Source organism: Mycetomoellerius zeteki, unplaced genomic scaffold (genome assembly GCF_001594055.1).
Source record: "Mycetomoellerius zeteki isolate Tzet28-1 unplaced genomic scaffold, Tzet1.0 scaffold35, whole genome shotgun sequence".
NCBI classification, from domain to species: domain Eukaryota; kingdom Metazoa; phylum Arthropoda; class Insecta; order Hymenoptera; family Formicidae; genus Mycetomoellerius; species Mycetomoellerius zeteki.
The window spans coordinates 4,197,653-4,223,204 of NW_017257338.1; the positions used below are offsets into that span (position 1 = coordinate 4,197,653).

Sequence of the window (25,552 nt, forward strand, 5' to 3'; positions counted from 1 at the left end):
TTTGTTCTGTTTTCTCTTTATTTATAAACAAATAATAGATTTTTTTATAAATAACTAATAGAAATTCATTTATCGCTTAAGTAAAATTTAGAAGCTTCGTGTCGTGAATATTGCCACTCCAGGGAGCAGATTATTCGCGGTGTAATGGCAGAGTACAGTGCGCCATCGAGCGTAATCGCCGACAGCACGACATGAAAAAAATGGTCTTCTTGGAAGAGCCGGTAAATCGCTGGAGAGGGACTTATGATTAGGCGTTACGAGCCAGTGACAATGGTCAAACCGAGCATATCTTTCCAACGATTCATCAGCAAACCTTTACATGTGACTTCATTTGCGACACTAATCTCGTTACACAATTCATATTTACATTGTTTTCTTCAAAACAATTCAGTTATTTAATTCTAATTTCTAAGCGATAATTTCATTATGAACTTAATGGCATGTATCTAAACCTGTACGGCTTTTCCATCGTAAAGAAATTCAAACGGTAAAAATATTAGTTTCTTGCAAAATACTTTTTTTGCCCATTTGCTCCTCTTTTTATTAATACTGGCATAAGCGATTGCTATTGCAAATGTAAAGTAGCAAGAAACAACAGCGACAAAATCGATGCAGGTCAATATAAAGTTTACCTCGCGTATAACCGCGCCTTTCTTGTCACAAATGCGCAATTACTCTGCTATTTTTTTTTTACTACTATATGAATTGCTGAAGTCACAGTGGCAAATATATAACAAAACGCTCTTTCATACAACCACATACCGCGATCGAATATCGCGAAAAATTCGCGTCGCATATGTACTTCAGCGTGACTAGACAGCATGTGTATTTGCTCTATTTCTTTCGAGCTTTGAAGCCAGTTATTATCTTGCATAGATCTTAACGTGAGATAAAAAATAACTTCGACATCAATACATTTACAAATAGGCTAAGATTTATTGTTGCAATAATGTATCCCGATGATCTGATAAATAAAATTATATATATATATATATAACTTTCTATAACTCTCTATAATTGTAATTTAATTGCATAATTGAATTTAATCAAAATTTCTTCAACAGTATTTGTCAATTTTTATTTTCTTCTTATTAATTATAATTTGTTTATAATTATAACACCATATAGTAAAAATTAAATTGTAAATTATAATTTTCAATACAATATATATAATACAGTATCATATATATTTATAATTACGTAATGCAGCTAATTCCGATTAAACTATCGTTGGTTAATCGACGTTTATATGTGAAATAATTTTACAGCACAAACGTGGAAATAAGAAATAAATAATCAGAACTTTAATTGTGGAAAGCTGCATCGTACGATGCAGCTGTACGATCATAAAGTATGTATTTCACAGATCAGACGGTTCAATTAATCAAAATCCTTTTCTTCTTTTCTCTCCTTTCGTACTCGTTTCTTATAAATTAATTTCTAAATTGTGTTGAGACGTAACTATTCTATATACTTTTTATATACAGGGTAGCGCACAAAATGTCATACCATTTGCTTTATACATATATAACATTTATTTTTAACAAAATTGGTACAGAAATGGTATAGAATTAATTACCAAAGCCTGGAAATTGGATAATTAAATGGTATGACATTTCGCCATCCTGTTCATGGAAACTAATTATATCTGCAACGGAAATCGCACTGTTTCCAACTGCAAGCCAACATTTTTATGTAACAAGAGAATTGTAGCAATTTAATTTTCCAAAAGTTGGGCAACTATTGTAAATCCCATGAAATCTCCTGAGATTTGTATTCTCGCCCCTCATCTCCCTTCGAGAGAAGAACTACCTTTATTTCCATTAAAATGTGAACGTTCGCCAACAAAAGCTACTGCATAAGCTCTTACGTGTACACGTCTGCCATTCGGTGGTGTGTTTTAGTCCCTGCCAGGACTGTGCACTTTATTGATTCTAGGCTGACCTCCGATTCGCATGGCGAAGCACACAGGCTCGAGTAAACGTGCACCGTCTAGGTAGGGAGAAAGCTTTCACCGTTGTCGACGATCAGAACTTTTTTTTATTTTCTTTTCATTTATTTCGCAAACGACAAGTGAATCCAATAAATTGGAAAACAATGCGTTACCTTTCAATTCATTCAACTATAAAGACGTCGATTTATCAAACAATTAAACGTATTCATAAAAAATTATCTCATTCTCTGCATTAATTTCTAAATTGAGCTCCATCTACAATAAAAAATCGACAATAGAAAAATATATAGAACAACAAAGAATTAATTAGTCGTTTAAAAGATTTGGTTAAACATTAATGTATATGTTAAATCATATAACGTATTTTTAATTGAGATTCATAGTTTATTATTTAAATTTGGTTATAGTTCTTTTATTTCTTCCAATAATAATGCGATTTGAGCATATGATTGCAAAAATAACTTACATCATGACAATAATGATAAATTTATAATTTTAATGACTTAAATTCTTATTGCCTTCCTTCTCCCACCGAAGCGATTCAATTCTCACGCACTCGATAATGAAAGTTATGACGAAACATTTCATTTAACACCTCTCACGTTCACAGAATGTCCTCGAATTATTGCAGTAGAGATTCATTTGCACAATGCGTTTCTTCTTCATGGTATGATATAATCAAGTTGTTAATTCTAATCTTAGGAAAATATTTAGCAAGACTTATTACCATTTTCACATTATAAAAAAATTGTATTTGTTACTTGCAGTTAACTTGCATTTTTCATAACTTATATGAATTATAATACATTTACATATTTTCATTCTAATTAATAATTGCAATAATTAATTTGAAATATCCTTTCCTCTTCTTTCATATACGTAAAATTCATCATTAATAATTATAGCAACATAAATAGTACGTTTATAAATATAAATGAAAATATAAATTTCTAACAACAACAATAAGAAAGGAGACGTAAAATATTAAATATCTATTATGATTCATAAATATACCGACTAACGAGTTCATATTTATATGTTTCATATTAAAAATTGAAAAAATTATATCCTACGTCGCTCTAGTAATTTATTGTTCAATGACATCAGCTGTTGTGTGCTATTTATATTGAATAATTTTTTTCTCTATATTTCATTGTATTATTTAAATTGATATATCAAGGTTAACGCTATGTTTATAATAAGAAAATTCAATGCGCGATAAAATGAAAACGCAAATAAAATTTTACGTCAGTCTACAAATAACTTGTTTCAATATTTGTCATTAATTTCATATTCTAACAGCGATATAAATCAATATTCTTCAAAAAATAAATAACTTACTAGTAAATTACTCGATATGAATCAACTCGACTTATTTTCCATGTAGCACGATTCCGAGAACTAAATTTACACCCATTAAAAAAAAGTAATAATGTGTATATATAATATATATACAATTATATGAGAATTCCTTGCACGAGTAAATGCAATTGCTACATTGTTTATTGTCGTCGACCACGCGAAACGTGAACTTACAGACGTAGACAATTATTCTCGAGCACGTGCCGCATTCAAACGCGAATAAGAAATAAGATATGTGCGCGATGAGAAAAAAAATTCTACGCGAGAGAGCAGTCCTTTCTAAAAAGACGCGCAGTTTCTATATCGATTCTAGGTCGTCATTTGTGACACACGCAACCCTCGCAACTACGCGAACAACGCACGTGGCCTTTCGCACGAACCTATACCTGCAATACCTTCTTGGCGTCGCGTCTCGAACTCAATATAACGCACATATGCGGGATCTATGTTAATGCTAACGTTATTGCAGTGCATGCTCCACACCGACATTGCGCGAGGGCTTTGGCAGCGTGCGAAAAGCCAACCGAGCATACCATTTTCCAGCGGGAAAATGCAGGCTGCATTCCTCCGCGCGTGGATAATGCATAATACGTCTGAGCACGCACGGTCAAACGTGGAAGACTCGGTTAAATGGACCATGAATTTCGGAGCGTACAATCAACGTGTGCATCTTCTCGTTGCGCGAATCTTGTGTCTTAACACAATATAGGTATGACAATTTATTGCATTAATTTTGTTGCTGTTGTATTTTATACTATTGCATAATTATAATCTCCTCAATGACTTGTATTAAGATTAACAGTGTTAAAGTTTCGGAGCTATGAAAAATAAAAGATTTATTCAAGTAGAAAAATATAAGATAAGAAAAAAACGTTATCACTCTGCGCCTAAAATGATTGAAAGGTGTGTCGGTATTTTTAAAATGCTGTGTTTGTCCATTAATTGTATCTTATGTAAAAAAATGCGAAAGAGCCGTTTGTGCGATTAGCATATTCAACAAAATGTCGAATATTAATGACCACCAGCGGCCGTATAGATACAATTTAACCTGATTATTCCTTACGACTATTCTCCTCCATAATTCACCAGCAAACAGTTTAGGTGGCGATCATAAATTTTATTAAGCTCGCGCGCGTCTCGCATAACTTTTAATATGCAAGATGCCAGTGTTTCCCAACCAAAAATCTGTCTAAACTTCGATGATGTACTGTATACTTGAAAAATCTTTACACAAAGTTTCTATACTTCTATCTATTGTACTTTAATAACAGATTCTTTGATCATTTTGATCATTCAAAAGACTTTCTGTCAATAAAAGTACTAAAAAAGAACATTTATTGTCATGAGTTTTAATATTGTAAATTATATTTTTGTTTAAAAACAAGATTTAAAATGTTATCAAAATTTATATAATTAATAAAAATTATTTATAATTAATAAAAAATTGTCATTTATTATAATTTGGAATGTACGTTAATATATGATATTTTTCTTTAAAGATATAAGAATAAAAAGATTATACATATAATAGTGTATACATATACGATTGAATATACACGTAAAATGATTCTATAAAATATTTGTAACGTCAAAAAAAAAATCGCTATAAAATCATATTTTATTAGAAACGCTTATGTAAACAGAGTTGAGAATCACCACAAAAAGTTGGCATACGTTTGCATTTTTCTCTCTCGTCGCTTTTGTATGATCAAAGTGCAGAAACTTCCCGTATGAGTCACATTTTATCATCGATACGAGCATTCCGCGCAAAGTGAATGGTAACTGAAGCCGTTACGAAATCTGTGCTAGTTACCGTTGTACCGTTGATCTAAACATGTATTTCCATATATTCTCAGAAATAAAATGGTTATGAAAATAGTAGTATGAAACTTTTATTGCAGCACTTTCTTTGTCTCGTAAAAAAGCCGATTCAAAACTCTTTTATGGTATATATAATTATGCGTGAAATCTGATCGAATATATTAAATTTATATTTTAAAATAATTTGTATTATTGTTTTCAAGAGTAAGTTTTCAAGTAGGTCATTCTTCGGATTGAAGATTACTCCACCGATATATTTTTATGTAAATTTATCCCGAAATACCGTTTACATATAAATTCGGTTTGAGAGCAACGAATTACTTTGGATAAACTCAAAGCCGAAGCCTTGTCTCCCGAAACATAGAAGAGGGAAGTTTCGACGAATATAACTCCGAGAGTTTGGAAAGCGTTGGCAACAATTCCGAAATCTATCAGCCTAGAAAGCATAAACACACACACACACACACCACACACACCACACACTTTTATACATATTTCTCAGAAACATATATATCGTGTCTCTACACAGTAGAGATCAATATTCTCTCATTTTTAATGTTAAACGTTCTTACAATTTATACTTCTCATCAAATTTTTATTAAAGAAAAGTCGAATCAATATTCATCGAAGAAACCGTAATTTTTTATTCATTATTCTGTGATAATAAAATCTATATGTGTACATATAATTGTACGTATAACGTGTTAAATAGTTACGTAATTTTAAATAATTATCTCAAACTTAACAAGCTTTTAATTTGTAATTTAGTTAAAATAATTTATTAAAAACTATTTATCGATAATTTTACGAAAAAATAAACTGAATATTTATGCTCGTTTCCATCAATGTAGATTAACTTTAATCTTAGTTTTACTTACTTTTTATCTCTTTCTCCAGTTCTAAAAATTAGAAAAAGATGAAGAGGAAGTTGAACCCGAGATTAAAGTTAATCTACGTTGATGGAAATGGGCATTAGTCAATTAAAAATTATTGAACGTCGCGAACTTTCATTAATTATTTCCATAATTTCATTTCTCTAATTTTTCAGTATTTAAGAAGATAGTCCTTCGAAGCTATGTTTGACGGTCCGATTATGTCTTATCGACGTGGCTTGGCGTGCGGTGCGATGAAATTGGGTCATCGTACGAAATTGCTACCACCTAAAACGAAATTATTCCGCGAAATTTCTCGACGCTGGATACGGTCTATTTGCGCGATATTAAGGACGCTATTAAGTTGGTTCCAGTTCCGAGAAGGATAGTACCGATGGTACTACTAATTTTTAGCCAATTAAATAATCGATTTGCCTTTCCAGATACGCTGCAAAACGTTTGTTTAAATACCTAAGTTAGAAAATTGGTCGATAGATTACATGGAATTATTATCCAAATGCTCCTAGAACAATACACAATTTTTTATTAAGTCTTAAAAGCGGCGCATCTTAAATCTTTCATAATCAATTTTACATGAAAAGAGCACTGTAGAAATTAAGACACTTAAATGATTTTACTAATATAACATGAATATTAAATTAGAACAATAAGAATATCTTTTATAAGTATAATGTCTTTTATATATAAAACAATTTACTATAATAATATCCTAAATCTAAATCTTATTATATCACATCCTAATCTTATTTAAAATTAATAGATATCTATTAGGTAAATATCTATTAGCTAGTAATCTTATTTAAAATTAGGTAAGATTTAAGAATTAAAATCCTAATCTTATTATATCACAAAGATCAGGAGCATCAACTTGCCGATTAGCCGTGTGAAGTTGGACCAGCGTTGCCATATGAAAAATGAACATGCCCCCGAAGCGAAAATAAACTTTGAACTCTCCTTTAACCGGTCACTACCAGTTGAATATAACGATATCTTTCTAATAATAAACTAATTTCTTCATTGCAAATTCTATCAAGAATCACTAGGCACTACAAAATCTCTACTTTATTACATATCTCCCTCTACCCGAGACAATCTTCAAAATCCCAGAATGTAGGTACGGATAATAATGAGGTAACTCGCTGAAATATTGTCCCACAGATTACATAATTTCATTTGAATTCATACGATTTCATCTATTTACAAATAATTTTCTTCACTACATATGAAGTCATTTGCTAAAATAACCGATTTTATCTAATGTTACACAATGATTTCTCGTGATTGCATACGTAATTGTCGGATTATACATGAGGATTTCATATGAATTTTATAATGATTTCGGGGACATTGCCTCACGATTACATTAAGTGATTATCCCCTCGGATAATAAATTATTGAATGCGCAGCACTTTTCTGCAACAATTCATCGTCAAAAGGTTAAATAATGAAATACAAGAAGAAAAATGTTGGACCAATCACAAACGAGTCTACGCGTTGGCTCTGATTAGAGGGTCTAGTTCTATCCTTGTTTTAATGTCTAATGAAAAATAAGTATATAGTGACGCGATAGTGCTGACAGCGCGCTCCCCGAATGCCTCAATCTACTCTACGAAAAGCCATAGATTACTAGCAATCTTTTATATTCGCGGAGAAAAATACGGACTACGTTACAAAGGAAAGGACAATCGCGTGGATATTTATCGACCGCGCTCAGTTCGCTCAGTAATTGAAATTTGAAAATAAAAGTTACAAAACAATTTTACTATTTTTGTTCAACATTAGTTATTTAAAAAAATTGTTCATATGTGGAATTCCACACACGAAAAATATTGACGTATGGAGTATTCCACACACTCCCCGCAAAAGTTGGCGCCCATGACAAAAATCATCGTATTATAGTTGGAGTTTATTCATCACTGACACGGATAATAAATTATCGCTCACAATCAGCAAATGATTTTCAGATATTATGGAAATAAAGACAATCTTATATTCTATACAAAAATCAGACAGCGCCTGCAACAACAAAATTTATCATAGTCGCTGTTTCTTCGGAAACTGATGCGCTTTACGTCCGTCCGGCAAGTCTGTTTCCGTAATGTGACACAAATACATATTTATTACGTGCGCAAAACGCGCACGTAGCTCGTAAACGTGCAGACCTTTGAGATTTATTCAACTTTATTCTACCCCTCTCGTTACATTATCCATGATCGATCCTCAAAATATATGTATATATGCCTGGCTTGACCATTGGTAGTCATCTTTCTTCTGTTCACTTTTATATAAAACATATGTATCTATAGATTTTCCACATTCCTCTATTATACATTAGCAAGAGATCACGTACCGTTATTATATTTGCCATTAAGCTGTTTTAATCAGTCAGAATAATTCTGCGTAAATGTACAATTGACGTGAATCAATTATACAGTGGATATATTATAAATTTTTTCATAATTTTTACACTTTTCTTTAATCCTTCAACCATCAATTTTACACTTATAATATTTAATTGAGGATAATAATTATCTTTACCGAATAAATTTTATTAGAGAATGAATATTATTAGAGATATTTTTTACATATAAAAAATAAAGAGAGGGTGAAAGATTCATATAATTTCAATTCGATGAATACTGTGTTATTCGTTGTCATAAATTCTCTTGACATTTTCCATCCATGGCTGTGTTCCAAAATTCACTACCAGCGATGAAAATCTACAGTTTACATTACGTATACTGTACATTTTTAACACTGACAGTAAATTTTAGAACACAGCCCTTCTGTACCGCGCAATGCACATAAACAAATGATTGACAATTCTTACAAATATTTTTAATGTTATGATTCATAATATCAATTATGATTCATATCAATAACGCACACATGAAAATGTGCAACAAGATTTATACCCAGGATACCTCAAAAGAACGCATGCCCGCACATGGATAACATAACCGTCCAACAATGATGAAAGTACGTAGGCGTTAACATATTTTTTTAATATTAAAACATCATTTATTAGAAACTAATTTCGTATTGATAAATGTATCTTACATCCAAAAAATTGCTTATTTCATTTCAATCAAATTAAATTCTAAAAATAAATTTAGTTTTACTCGAATTGAGTCTTTTAACATAGGTTTAAACAAAGTTCTAAAACATTACTCTTATTGAATGTAAATAATTTATAAAATATGTTATAAATATACGTTAAATGATAAAACAATAAACCATCAAATAATTAATTTTTAAAAGTTTGTATATAAATTTTAAGTTTTATAAAATGTAATATGTAAGAAATCTATAAAATATGGGTGAGAAGAAATTTAAGAATTTAAAACTTAATTTAATTCACGAAATTACTATAGTGGTTTAATTGTGTTTAATCCGGAAATATTTCGGTGCACAGTTCGTTAGACTACAATATATGTCAAATACATATATATCATATTTAGTGATTCAAGATTGATTTATTTAAAGCATTTTAAGATCTAATCTTCGATAGAAGTATAGAACTGTTATTTATTGATTGTATCTCTCACATACGCGGTCTAAAAATGATATTATTATTTAAAATTTAAATAAAGTGCAAATGAAGATGTAGGTAGATAAATAAACAAATCTGAGTTAAAATAACACATCACGAGAACAAAGAACCGGTCTAGTGTTGTCTGAGAAAATAACAGCGCGTTGACTTTAGATGGATTGCGGATTCGCAGTATATAGTTACCACGGAAATGGGAGATTATCTATACTCGACACAAATGTTATTATCGCTAGTCCTACACCATAATAAGCACGATAATTTGTTCAACATGATCACCATTGTAACCGCATACCATGAGTGTATAGGTATTATCTGTGTATATTCTATGTACACACCTTACGTTGTAAAATGATATTAATTGCGAAGGTTTACCGCGAGAAATCCCTTCGTACTTTGATCGATTGTCGTACGATTCTCAATGACGAGATCTCATCAGATCTCGCTGCGAAGGCTGGTGGAGGGGCAGGGGAGGGTACGTATGTAAAAAAAAATCCTTTTGAAAAAAAACAGCCGAGTGACAACAGGAAGTGGGACACTTTGTAGTCGGTGCAGTGGGTGAGAAATAGTAAGTGAGACGTATCCAGCAAGTGAACGAGTGGCGGTGCATACTTACGTCCCGTTAAAGGGTGCATCAGAGCGGGGTGCGAGGTGGCTGCTGCAGCGGCTGGTTGCTTGGGTTTGCTAACCTTTGTGTTACTTTTTGCAAATTCCAAACGTATGGTTTGTGGCATATCAGGATCGAATCTAACCCCCTGCTGCAAATAGATTCCCTAAATTAGTAAATTGGGAGCACACGTGGATGGGTGGTGGTAGTGTAGTAAGGCAAAGATGAGAGAAAGAAAAAAAATGAAAAAAAGAGAGCGATAGTGGAGAGCCATTCTTTCGTCACTAGCGTTGAGTTAATCTTCCATCAGAAATAAAATTACTTTTTGTTCTTGATAGCTTTTAGTAGATCTTGTTTTTCTAGGCATATTGTGTTTCTTTTCACAACAACTTCTTAAAAGTAATCCTTTAGTTGAAAGGCAAAGAATTGTAAATTATCTTTAAAGAGTTTTCCATATATTGTATATCTGACTTTAAACAAAAATTAAGGTACTGATAGTACAGTATAAAAATATTTGTTATTTTATGTACAAACGTTTATATATGTAACATATGCAATATCTTTTCGACAACTGTGATAATATTTCTCATATAATTTCCTGCAATTCTATCCTTAGTAATATAACAATAATTTCTACAAAAACATTGACAGATCACGCTAGCCATTCCAATGATGTCCGTCACGTTTTCAAAAGTGATTTATTTTCCGTTTATATATTTTACTGACATCGTTCATTTTGCACCGTAAATTTAATACGAAAGTAAGCTAGATTGATGTTTACGAAAATATAAACGTTAATCGATATTCCATAAATCGTCATATTTAGTCAAAATAATTAACTTCTGTTTATTTTAGAACTGACAGTGCAAAACTGTAGAAACAAATATTACATACATTACTTTCTCAATATAATCATAATAAAACAATGTAAAATTAATTATTTATATATATATATTCAATTATTTATTAATCATTATAAATGTATAAAAATATATCGGTAACGCCCATAAATCTATACAAGTGTTCATTTAATACATGTTGTATTTCAAATTGTAGAAATTATTAATTTTATCATAGATATCTTCATTCTATCAACAATATCTTTTACTATAAATTATTTAAAATTTTTGAGAACTACGCACATATGAATATACATATAAAAAAAATTCTCATTGATTTATAAAGAAAAGAGTATTGGAGACTCAAAAGCCAAATGCAGCGTTCAGCAGAGAAAATTAATCAATTACCGCCCAGTGATTCTTCAATATATATATATATATATATAATTTAATATATATATAATTCTTCAATATATATAATTGGTTCTTACACTTAGATTCAGTGAAGAACTAAAGGCAAGAACCAATCATATTAAAGAATTACTAATCGCTAACTGATTAATTTTCTCTGCTGAACGCAGCCATACATATTGCGCGTGCGAAATCAAACCAAAAGAACCGATCGAATCACAGATGGCTAGCGACGAAAGTGATGTAGGTATAATAATAACATGGGATTATGCCAGGTAGAAGGAAAATTAGCACAAGGGCGTGTAGATATGTATTTATGTATGTATGTAAGTGTGTGTTTTTCTCCTTGTACGTGTATTCATAAAATGAGCTCGTTAGTTCGTTCTAGGGTGTTTTCAGCGAACGTGACCATCCGACAAAAGGATGTTTCTCTACGCGGTACGTACATACATACGTAGTATACCGTTGCCATACTTGGGTTATATAACATTGCAAATTGCGTGAGGTCAGTTGCAACGGTATGGTAGGTCTATACGGGGTGACCAACTTAGCCAGAAAACTCGATCTGATTGCCGTCGTGCAACAAAAGCTGTAAAGCTATTCCGCGCCCGAATTATATATAGATATGCTAAAATATATCGCGTGACGAAGTACGAACGTTTTTTAAATCAATGTTGATCACCCCGCAGATATATGTATTTACAGATACATATATACGTGTTACATATAAATATATTCATATTTCAAATGATTAATGTATTCATAGTTATCGCTTTTACAAATAAAAATTATTTTTTAGCACGAAGTGAAATATTATGTTGTGTGTAAAAGTTTCAAAAATTTTAACATTTAAAAATTTTAAAACTCTGGAGAAAATGCACGATGTGTAAAAATCTGAACGTTTAATCCAGGAAATTAAGATATATAAGCTATTACAAATATTATATTTTAAATTTATATATAAAGTAATTCCTTTTTTAAATTTGAGAGAAAGTGATTTATCAGTAAGATCATGTATCTATTCTTTTGCCATATTCTATTACAATCTACAGATAATTTCTTTCGCAAATATCGGAAAAATTTTTTGAATACATTTAAATATATGTATATGCAACGGGATGACACTTGTCAGGAAGGCAAACAACATCATATATAAATATATCGATAATGCCACACGGTGCAGCGTTATTACAATACGCCTTGGTACGTATACAGGTAGACAAAAGGTAGTACTACGTTTGGTCCCAATGAGAGAAAAAGAGAAAGATAGAGAGAAAAAGCTACGGTAGAGAGAAATGAGTAGTTAGATAGAGAGGTCTCGTGGATGTAGTAACTAATGGAGGTAAGAGCTAGAGGTAGCATTAACCCATGCCAGCTGGAGAATCTAAGGCAGGGTGGAGTCGTAAAGAAAAAAAATACTGCCGGGCATATCTGTACGAGTGAGTGTCACTGTGTATGTATACTATATCAACCGCGCGTCAACCCTGAGAGACCCTTGCGAGGGCCTACCACCTTCTCCCCGGCTTTTCCTTGCCTCGCGATGCCTGCGAGAAAAGGGCTATTACCTGTAAATCCTGCTTCGCCGCCTCCGCGCCTGCTCTTGTGTGAAAAGTCACGAATCCCACCGGCTGAAATGAGAAAGAAGAATACAAGAAGCATTTCGTTAGTCGCATCCACGATTAGCACCTCTCTCTCTCTCTCTCTCTCTCTCACACCCCTGGTGAGCATTCATTACGCGAGCGCTTCATCGCCGCTATTAGTTTGCCCTCGAACGAGCTTAGAATCACCAACGCGTTTCTGCCATTTGTATCATTGTTTTCATTTGGGAACGCTTGTCGCATCGTTCATAATAAGTACCTCAGTGAAATAAAAAATTGCTATAATATGCAAAATAATCCGCGATTATCGCATAATGTTAAAAATAAATTCCTTGTTTAATTTTAACAATAATGCAAAAGTCTTCATAAAAAGATATCGATAAAGATCATCTCAATAATTTTTTAACTTATTAAAATGATATTAAATAGCTTGGGTTATAAGATTATAAGAGTCCGTTGAAATAAAATAAACTTATATAGAAATTTTGTGTTATTTATTTGCATTTCTGAAACTTTATTCGCAAACAATGTCTTCATTTTTATTTCTTTCAGGGTATCATCCAGAAAGCGAAAGATCCGAGTTCAATTCCCGACTCAATCGATCGCGCTTATAAATTAATTTTCATTTCTTTCAAATTTTTATATTTAAACAAGAAAATTAGTTATATACTAATTACAAATTACCGACTGCATAGATATTTCATACAATTAATCTTCTAAAATTATTTTCAGAACGTATCTGGTAAGGTGGAGTCAGATCCAACCAGATGCTCCATTTTATTCATCTAATAAATGGATAAAGAGGTAATTAATAGTATAAAACTTCTTCCCTTATATTTCTAAATGAAAATATATACACAAGCAAAAAAGGCTATATTTGATCAAAAAATATACCATATAGAGATATCTAATAATATTTTTAAGTGAATTTTATTATTCAAGTAAAAAAAATACAATAAAGTTTACTAATTAACTGTAAAAAATTGCAGTAAAATAAAAAGTACTTTGACTGATGAAGTTGTAGTCATATTTGATGACCCTTACCTTGCCATTAAAAGGTTAATAATACCAAATTTTTTTAAAAATAACAACATACACGTACATTCAATTCATTCTTTTAAATAAAAAAAGAGAGAACAAGTATAACTCCTTTAATCAAATAAAATTCTGAATTCATTATTGCTAATCATCTAATTATTTTATCTTAAAAGTAGAAATGCAATAATTCCGATATCATGTAAGAATTACAATAATTCGTTTATTTCTTGCAGAATATAAACTACTAATAAATGTAATGCAAATTAATTAAGTATATCATAAAGAAATAAATTATTTTACTTTTTCATGATAATTTTTCAATCATAATTTTGTAACAATATGCAATAAATCCAATAAATGTAAAAAGATATTCTATTATCAATATACATAGTGAATCAGAGTAGTTGAACCAGTTTTTTATTCTACCAAAAAATTATCGATCTCACATCTAATTAGCGATACAGATCAGTGGATACATCGTACAAATTGCTGAGTGTATTGAGAAAAAGACGCATTTTTAATATCTTGTAACAATTTTCACAACTTAACGTCAAACGTGCCTGTTTTCGCGCACAAATCAGCAGTTCGCACGATATTATCCATGCATCCGATTTGCATCGTTAAGTCGGTAATTAGATGTGTAATCGATAATTTTCTCAGAAGATAAAAAAACTGGTTCAATTACTCTGATTCACCCTGTATATCTCTAGAACTATAGGATACAGCAGGGTAATTTGAATAATTTCAAACATTTTAAACAATTTCTCGAAAAATAATAATTTTATCGTTACTTTGAATATGTAGCAGGAAACTCACATGTTTAAAGAATATTTACCTAAAGTATAAAAAATTAATTCTTAAATCTTGAGACGTAATGCCATTATTCGATTTTTCTTACAATTTTAATGAAGCTCAATTTTGAGGGGTAATTTGGATATCTTAAAGGATAATTTGAATAACATTGAAAATGAATATTAAAATTACAACAAAAACCAATTTTATACTAAAATATTTGAACTCATCCATAATTTGGCCTTATGTACATACTTTCTACGTAGATTTCATAAAAGTTTAAGAAAGCAGGATATATTCTTATAAACTGCAGTAATAACGAAATTCTCTACCTACCATGCTTAATATAAAACTCTCCACAAACTTCCAGATACACAGATATCTTTTCAAACCTACATGAATATGTAGAGTAGAGTATCTTCTTTGCTGCTAACCCCAAATATAAAACATGGCGTCTCAAATTTTTTTGAAATTCTTGAAAAACGTTTACTATTATCCAAATTTTCCCGCTATTCAAATTACCCCGCTATATCCTAGTTATATTATAGGAAATACCTTACTGACCAAGATTATCGAGAAGTTGCATTCTCTCTTTTTTGGTTGTGCTTGCACTGTTGCATTTCTCAATATATATTCGCCCTTTTACCTGCGCGCGCGCATTCGCTAATTTATTCCGTAGACAGCATCGATTCCATCGGTTTATACGAAATTAACGGAACAACGAGGACGATGGAGCATCGCGACGCGAAAATGCGCCGATTCACACTAACGATCGCCCATCAAGGCGAACCTATTACGCTTCATAATGTATCGCGTGATTGCACCAACTGCAATCGAAGGTGTCGATTCTATCGATGTGAAAGATAGAAATACCCGATCGTTAACGCGGAGATTCGTTACTCGATGCCGTTTACTTCCGCGCCACATCCCTCGAATATTCATGCATCCGAAAGAATAAAATTGGATCCGACTCGATTGGGTGCGCGCAATATCAAAACACAGAGGCGCCGTGAAAGAGGAAAAGTTAGAATGCAAATGATATTTAGCTGTGTTCGTAAAATTATAAAAAAATTTCTCAATAACTTTCTTTATCTCTAAGATCACATTATATATACATATATAGAATATATACATACATATATGTATACTTCCTAAATCTTTTAGAGAGAAAATTAGAGAGTCAATCTAGAAAAAAGAGTCAAAACTTTTCAGAGTGACAGATTTTCACTCTTTTTCGGAGTGCGATTTACTCTAAAAGAACGAAATCTCACTCCTTTTTTTTATTTTTTTAGAATGGGACTTCATTTCTTAAAGTGACTTTTATTCCAAAAGAATGAAATCTCACTCTTATAGAGAGTGAAAATCTATCATTCTTGTTCAAGAGTGAAATTCTTTTCACTCTTTTTTCAAGACTGGCTGACTTCAATTTTTTGGAGTGAGATTTCACTCCAAAAGATTTAAAGAGTATATATCCTATCAACCAATAATTATTAATAATATTTCTAATATTATATATTATATAGTATTACAATAAAATACGTTATTAAACAATAAAGATAAATTTTTATCAATATTCCATCAGCATTTCTTAAATATTGTGCAATGAAATGAAACGTAACTGTGAAATTCTGTGAAATTCTGTGAAATAATTCCATGAGAAATTCAGGTTCAGTAAATTCGCAGTTACAGATCTTGAACTAATCACGGTTATCACGGTTAAAAGTACAAACGGAAAAAAGCGGACATGCCGCACTTTCACCTGGCGCACGTAACAGGCATTCAGCTCTCGCAACTGAACGCGGCGAGCACCACCGATCCGTGCCCGGTTTTTATTTTACGATGAATACCAATCCGTTTCCATCTCGTTTTGAATATCAGGTATAGTCACGCCGCGCGGGTCGCACGCGGGTGGCCGCGGCGTGCTTCCTTGCGTGCATCGCGCAAATTCGCGGAATAATTCTTTATCAGGACACGGAATACCCAAACGTAATACATATCGTCGTTTTACCGTCGAGCAGTTTTTTTTATCGATACGTGCATCGTGATACGATGTAGGTTAATGGTCATGCGTGCAACGGCCATGGAAACGATCGATTTCCTTCTTTCTCCTGTATTTTTCTTCTTTCTTTTTTTTTGTTACTGTTGTCGCACACCACACTCTTGATATACACGAACCGCGACGGCGCGACGTTGGCGTATCGGCTTTTCTTCCGGGCATCGGCGTTCTTTGTGCCGCGCGCCGCGCCGCGCCGCCGCGCCGCGACGACAACCCGTGCCCGTATGCACCATGGTCATGTAAATGCGCATGCAATTATGCATGTAACCCTAGATAGAGGCAGGTACAGGTACCACTTTTGCAACGCGGTCATGTATAATCGAAGGGCTTGGAAATTATAATAATGCCTACGCCATGAATTTTTTTAACAATTGTTCAGAAAATTGTCAAATTTGGATGCCCCGAACTTCATACGTGCTCCTCGAATTTTATTCGAGCACATTTGCAGAGAAAAAAAATGTTCTCTTCATAAAAAAAACCAATAAATGTATTCAAACGTAACAACTCAAAAGCAAAACGTAGTGGAATGATTGATGTATTCTTGACTAACTTGTATAACAAAATACATTTTCGATAAAAATAATGAAAGACGAAATAAAAGGCTCAGATATGTAAAAATCGAATAAATCAAGAGTCTAACTAGATGTTTATTGCTAAATTTTAAACAAAGTACAGTTTAAACAACAAACAACCTTCTAATAACCTTTAACCAAGTTATCGATGTTTTAATCTAAGAATTATGTGCAATATATAATTTTAAATAATTGTAAGAGTTATGGCAGCATAAAAACTTATCTATATCTAAATTCCAACGGCAATTAATAAACGCAAAATGTAAGACGCAATAGTACATTATTTTAAGCGATTCGAATTAAATTGAAAATATCCCATAGAGAAGTTTTCAAACTTGACTGACTTCGCGCATTTTTTGATAAAACTGTCTAGATAATAGTTACATTATATAAAATTATTATGAAAAGCCGTTGAAAAATAATACTTGTTAATTTCAACGATCGAAAGTTATTACATTGTCGCATTTATCCGATAATATCAATGTACAATATAATAACGAATGAAAAAGAGAGATAAAAGGTTTTTTAAAAACGAATAAACATTGCAATATTATCTACTTGGTTATTATAAATCAAATTTACTCCGAGCTCTGAGAGTAATCAGCTATGTTTTAAAACTAAAAATTTTCTCGAGTTAATCAATAGCAGGTGCGAGAGAGGTTTTTATCGGGGAACTGTAACCCTTTATTATTATACGATCGATTTAATCTTACTAAACTGAAATCAAATCGAGTTTAATCTGTGAAAAAAAAAAACCGAAAAACCTACAATCTCAATTGGATCAAGAGAAGATAAATTCTCGCGCTTGTAGATTTCCAACAGCAACTCCAAGACGGAGATAAATCATCATCACCGAAGTTACAAAGGAGCTTTGTACAAACTCCGCAATGGCACATCGCACTAGCTAACGGAAGAATGCAAGACAACAAAAGCTTCTAACAACATTTGAAAATCTTTTCAGGGCGTCGCCATTTTTGAGAAACTGCTCTTCGGCTGCTGCTTTTCGTTCGCGGCGCAACGATGACCGAAGGAAACAAATGGTAGAAAGGTTGGTCCGACCCGCTATCGATTCACACAGTCAGTCGTACCCAACCGTGCCAGTGGCCAAGGAGGTTTAAGCACCGTTCACACGGAAACCGTGCCTTCTCCGGCTGTGCCTATCTCGTCCGTTTTATTCGCATTCTGCCCATATTATATCCAATTACATCACCACGGCCATTACGAGCCGCCGCGGCCGCTTGCGTTCCGCGCTGGTTACAACGAGGTCAAGCTGCATGTAGGAACGAAAACATGTTATTAACTTTATTCCACGTGGTATATTTGCGGATTATCCCGATAATCGATATCAAATGTAGATGGAATTTAGAAAAATAGACGAAGAATTCGTTATTTCGACATTTGGCAAATAATACAAAGCTCGAAATTCATTAACGATAATAAACTGACATGAGTCTTTTATATTTAAAGATTTCCATAAATTTAAGGATTCACATCTACACACATTGTGTTGAAGTTCAGATTTGATGTGGTTAAAAATTCGCACAGCAGTAAATTGATTGATATACCCGAGAATATACAGAGGCAGGAATTGAGGTATATTCAAAGAATCCATATAAAGTAAAATTGATAGATTTCCATAGATAAATCCACTGATAAATGCGAAGTTTTATACCAAAAACTATAATTTCTCAGAGATTGATAGCTTCAAGAATCTTATAGCTCAGAAAACTTACAGATTTTAAAATTCATTATATCTTGCAATCAACAAATTATAAGCATGTGACTAAATTATGAATCTAAAATAAATTTTAATTCGTCGTCGCATCCCAAAACTCCGTAATTCTCATTATTCCTAACTGCCAAGAATAGCAGGTCAGAAGTTGAAGATTTGCTATACCCAGATCCATCGTAATATTTTAAACTTCCGTAACTCGACGTTCTTCGAATGAAATGAGATTCTTTAGTAATCAATACAATCGTCGTAGTTTTATTTTAGAAAGTCGTAATATATCTATTGCGCGCGAGATACAGGTAAAGTCTGGTAAAGGATACAGAATTAAAAAGTAAATACTAAAATAAAAAATATTAAAATGCTTTATGGATTAAGGACTTTACAGCGTCAGTATGCTCTCGCGTGTGCTGTTCCACCGTCGCCGCATAAATTAATGTTATCTCGGGGGATTATACTGGGTTGAGTAGTGCTCGCGATGGCATTGCCGCATGATGAAATTTGATGTATTTCTCTCTGTCGGCTGATTAGATATTTTTAAGGCTTCGTGACTCACGTAATCAACGAGTACACTTTGAATAAATAAAAAAAAGCTTTTAGCATAAACAGCTACCGTTTTTAATTTTTCATTTAAAAACTGCAGTTTTAATTCTCACGAGTTCGAAAATTATTTAATATGAAGTAGTAAGACATCAAAACACTTTTTATTCTTATATATATATATATAAAACGAAAATTATTTATTTTTACGATATTTTGCAAACTGTTATTTTAAAAAAGAAATTTAAAATACAAAAATATTATATTATGTTTTTTATAATTTGTAGAACGAAGTTATTTTACTTATGAAAATTTTAAGCAAATATATAATAAATGACAATGTATTATACAGTTCTGTAAATAAAAATAGATCGATAAAGAATTGACAAGAATGTATAACAGAAAATGCACGAAATCACGCAAACTCCCTTGTGGTCCAAAAATTCGATCGAAACTCGTGGTTTGGCTGACAAACTTTTTCCATTCGTTTTTTCCCCTTGAGAATTGTCATGCTAGAGAGAGAGAGAGAGAGAGAGAGGGGAAGAGAAAAAAAGAGTTTGCGCTATTTTTACTACTCCGTGTAATTGATTCGGAGTTTTTTTGAAATATACGTTTTCTAGAAATGTGCTCAAGAAAAGCCGAGATCCAATTTTATTTCTTCGTCTTCTCAAGTCTTCTCAATAAAGAAACGACATATATCGACAGTATCGAGCTACCTCGCGAATCTAGGGCAAATATATCTATGTTAAAAGCTCGATAACACTTTTTCGGTATGAATGTTAAAAACACTATATTGAAAACATAACATCGGCTAATCATATTGTCAATTAAGCGATGGCAACTTACCGATGCTGTTTTCCCATTTTTACTCGTGACTTTTAACAGCGACCCTTCGTACCCCTGGAACAGGAAAAAAATATCACGTCATTAAAACTTCACATTATATCAAAATACTGTTTGCAACCGACATGGTTAAACAAAAAATTGACTAACTTTATATGAATTTGATCTGTATATATTTTATTTTCGTTTAAAAATAAAACAAAGATCTGTATTGTTTTATAATAACTTATACTTATGTAAAAATGTGAAATAAGCATTAGAAAATAGACACATGCAAGTCTATTTTAAATAGTATAATATAAGATAAAATAATTGTGCTTTCATTTTTTGAAAAATTTGGGCAGTTTTAAAAAAAATTTTTAATATATAATATATAACTTTTTGAAATAAGAAACAAACATCATAATGCTCAATTAAATATTAAAAACTAACAATAGATAATACTTGCAAATAACTAATAGAAATACAGTTTCTAGTCTAAGAAATTATTTTAAAAATATAATACACATACAGTATATACGGTTCTGACTTATTGTTAAATACGCTCAGCGCACGAGTCTTTAGCAGTAAGATTTACGGAGACTATTCGGAATAGTAAAGAGCACCAAATGAAAAATAAAGCAAGACATTCACATATTTTATTAAATATCTAACACACATGCTAAGATATCCGTGAATTTCTTAACGGCTATCACTTGAATTATCCACCGTTAACGTGCTCTATTCCATTTCCTGATACGAGAAAAGCCGTGTAAGAGAGTTTTTAATTTCCTACAATCTTAATGCGTAACACTTCGTTATTGCGCTATCGAGAATCTTGTTTCATGCAGCCGCTAAAGATAAAGGAATCTTTGCAGTGAGGTAACGTTTCCGTAATTTTTATAATAGAGCCTCAAGTAGAACGCGCGAGATGAGCACTCGGTTACATGCGAACACTGTAAGTAGTATTCATTACCAGAGTACCAAACTGTTAATAATTGCACGATCGCGATGGAAGTGCTAATTAACGAAGCCGCAATTAGAGAGCGCGGTAAGTCTCGGAACGTTTATCCAACGTGCTACGTTTTTCGAGTTCAAACACTTCAAACTTGCATACGCGAGCAATAGCAAAAATGCTCTCCACACCATTTTCCAGAGATTTCCAAGTATTAATCATCATTTAATTGTAGCTGCAATTGTAATTATCCAATATATATATATTTAATAAAAATAAAAATAGAATTAAATATTTAGTGCCAAGACAATTTATAACTTTAGTTAACAACAAATTTTAAATAATTAATTCCATTAATTGTCTTCTATTACAATTTTTTATTAAAAATTTAGACGTAGACACATATGTTATTAATTATCATTTAAATAAGTTAGAAAGTTTAATGATAAATTTGAATTTCACCTAAATGTCTCACTTTAGACGCATGGATCGATGTGCGAAATTTCCCAAGTATCTGTTACAACATTCTTGGCACTCACGAGGTTCTTAATCTTGCATCATTAATCAGCCTGTCCTATCCATGAAATATTACTGCTTAATTTTTATAGCAAATAAAATAAAAATTCTTAAGTTTGAATTTAAAATTTAATTTTGTACTATAATAATTATAGGAATTAATAATTGTATTTAACTGAAATCATATCAGATTGGTTAATCAATTTCCTGCTATTTCTTGCGTTAAGAATATAATTAATGCACACGATATTATAAATTTCAATAATAAAAATTTCATTGTTTGTTCATTCAAAAAATATATGTCTTAAATCTCATCTTAAATATATCGGTACGTTATTATATTTCTAAGATATCCATTTCAACATTCTTGGCGCTGAGTTCAGTGTCTTGCACATAATTAATTAACTTCCCTTAACTATGAAATATTACAGTCATTAAAAGACTGGTCTCGCGGGGGAGCATAATCAAGTTTTCGTCGTCACTCGCATACGTTGTGCTCACACGATACATACAATGTGCAAATAGTTCCTGCACTTCTCCGAAAGTTTCTCGGTAGTACGAGACGTTGGCGAACTGATCCGCCTGGCTTTCCTTTCGGCGCGGCGTGCTGAAAATTCGTCGTAAATCCATGGAAAACGGGTCGCACGGATTATGCACAACGTATAACGTTACGATATCTCAAAAACGATTAATAACTGGATTCGCGCAACGGAATTCTTCGCACCAAGAGATTTGTGAGCAAAAATAACGCGCGTGGTGATGCTACTCAAGGTTTATTGTTTGCGGTATGTCGCCAGTTATGTGTCATATCGATGCCAAGAAATCGCGTTCTCTTTTGATACAAGGAGCTGCAGTGATTTGCATGCAGAAGACGGCCGCTGTCAATATACATCACTCCCACACCGCAGTCGATGCACACTGTATACAAGACAATGCACATTTCTGCGTTCAAGATGTTTGCAGTCTTTCTCGTAATCAATTTTCAGAATTCCGATCCTCGATTCTTGTCATTTCAATAGAAGAGCGATTTTAATAATAATTTCTACTTTTTTTTTATTCAACAGTGTCACGTAATAATTTAGTATTTATTCGCGAAATAAAAAATTTAATTCGTATTATATGAAAGATACAAATGTATGAAAAGAACCGCGGGCGTATTTATGCACAGACAAGTTATTATATTATTTCTGATTGCATTATATATGGAACGCATCAGGTATCGTATTCAAAATTTGATCTGAGTCATAATAGAAGGCGAATAATGTATATTAATTATAAATGATTGAGTGAAAGCAATATGATGCATCGATCAATTTCTGGAATACGCGTAGATAACAATATTTCATTTTCTCGTTTTAATTTTAAACAAAGTTTACTTTAATAGGGTAGAGGAATGAAGATATAAGTATATATGTATATATATATAATTACATTTTTTAATTTGAAAAAATATTGAAAGGAACTGCAATTTACAGTAAAAAATTTATCTATAAATTTATATATAGAGAAATATAGAAAATAAAAAAATATAAAAAATATATTTCAATTGCAATAACGTTAAATCGATTTGCATAATCAATTTATACAAAGAATTTCACATTACTATGCACATTAATTTATATGTTAATAATTACGTCATTAAATCTTTTCAATTCACATATTCTATATTACTGCGATTATCTTTCAATATTAATAATATATTAAATCATTATATACTATATTAAATCATTATATAATAACTACCATACACTTACATATATAGATAATAAGATAATGCCAATTCGATATAACGCCTTTCAAGATTGCATAAACGCAATTTGTGAGTTCATCGACTATCCTTTCTTTTTTATTAGTCTATAAACCGATCAGAAAGGTACTATATTATATTTCGTCGCGTAAAATCATTATTTAAAGTGCCCCAGGATCGAAGAAATGCTCTAAAGAAGAGATGCTCTTTGGATGTCTTTATGTACATCTCGAATTGAAGGCGCAGCGCCCGCGGTACCGACGGAAAGGTAATTCTCAACACACCCATGCGACTAATTCTAATCCCTTTGAGCGAACTTCTCACAACGATTTCATGAATATACAAAACAAAGCTCGAAGCAAGGAGCAAAAAAAAACCGTGTCGCGCTGCGCCTTTTTCGTCGAATAACGACATGCTCGAGAGAACCTCCCGGATTTAACTTTCGAAGGAGATTTCCAAATGGAGCGAGAACAATTTCGCCGTTTTTCCATCTGTTTTTCTTTTTTCCTAGCAACAAATAACCGCTGTTTCTTTGCACTCATAGCCGTTATCGATCTAATCGCGATTGAATTTCGTCCCGAATGTACACGAAACTGTATTTAACTTTCACAAGCGTAATAAATTTTCTTAGATTCGTTGTTGATTAGAATTTCAATATTAATGCGGAAACATTAACTTGAGAATTATAATTAAATAGATTTGCTTATATAAATTTACTCTCCATTTGCAATCGTATTTTTGTTCTCCCCGTCTACAATCTGGATCTTTTTTGTCCAACCCAAGTTTCTTACTATTCTAGGCTTTCCAAAAATTTTCAAAAATTCAGAGCTATTTTACAATATCTTTATTATATTACCAAATAGTTTTTTAACTCAAATGTTAAAACCTTTGTATTTAATAAAAATTGAGAAATAAAGAAAAAATTTTTAAGTGTAATTTTACTTATGCCAAGAAAGATTTAGATTGCGGACAGAGGATTAAACATAGATATATCTTTCCTTCATAAAAAAAAACTTCCTTTTTTAAATTTATGCTTTTCTTCATTTACAAAATTTCATTTATTTACACTTACTGATCGCGTTTTGAATAATCAAAATGTAAAAAATTAAAAATGAGAGTTTTCGCACACACATCAAATTACAGGATAGGAAGAGCATCAAATTCCATGGCTATCGATTTTTCATCTCGACTGGTGTCGGAGCTCGAAATGCAAGCTCGTAATTGGCACCGACATAATTAACCCTCTAGACAAACTAAACTAGGATCCCGAGTCGAGCAAATATGACGTTATAGAGGAGTACCGTCTCTCCCCTGGCGGATGGTCGGCGTAGACGAATACGATTCATAAGGGGAATATTCCCCTTGTGAATACAGTTCGAACGCTTCAGTCATAATGTTGCGTTTCACATGAAACCACGAGAATCGTGCATCACGAGAACCACAGTTGAATTTATTGAACGATGAGTTAAATGCGGCGAAGAGTGGGACGAAGTAAAGGAAGATAATTGACGCGATAACAAAGACAAAAAGAAATTACCCAAAATCCGAAATATATGGATAAATATACAGCGGTGTGAGATCAATTGGCTCAGCAAAGAAAGCAGTTAATTATTTATTTTTATATTATATTTCGTACTTTTGCATACAGATATTTAGGCCCGTATTCATAGTCAGGTCTTATATTTAAGGCTTCCTTAAATTTATCTTTAGATGCTCTACGAATTATTTCATTGGCTACTGAGCATCTAAA

The 25,552-nt window shown here is 32.1% G+C and overlaps 1 protein-coding gene across 4 annotated transcripts in view; it reads right to left on the reverse strand.

The window, feature by feature from the left end:
• LOC108725645 (protein couch potato) overlaps positions 1-25,552 on the reverse strand; it is an 84,979-nt gene that overhangs the window by 19,755 nt on the left and 39,672 nt on the right. For 3 of the 4 annotated variants that reach the window (XM_018452824.1, XM_018452821.1, XM_018452820.1), the window contains 3 exons: positions 20,609-20,662; positions 13,003-13,065; positions 10,197-10,338 (listed from right to left, as the gene is read on the reverse strand). In XM_018452824.1, the coding sequence (XP_018308326.1) occupies positions 10,197-10,338; positions 13,003-13,065; positions 20,609-20,662 (259 nt within the window). The remainder of the gene's footprint in view (positions 1-10,196; positions 10,339-13,002; positions 13,066-20,608; positions 20,663-25,552) is intronic. The other variant, XM_018452823.1, reaches the window with a different exon arrangement.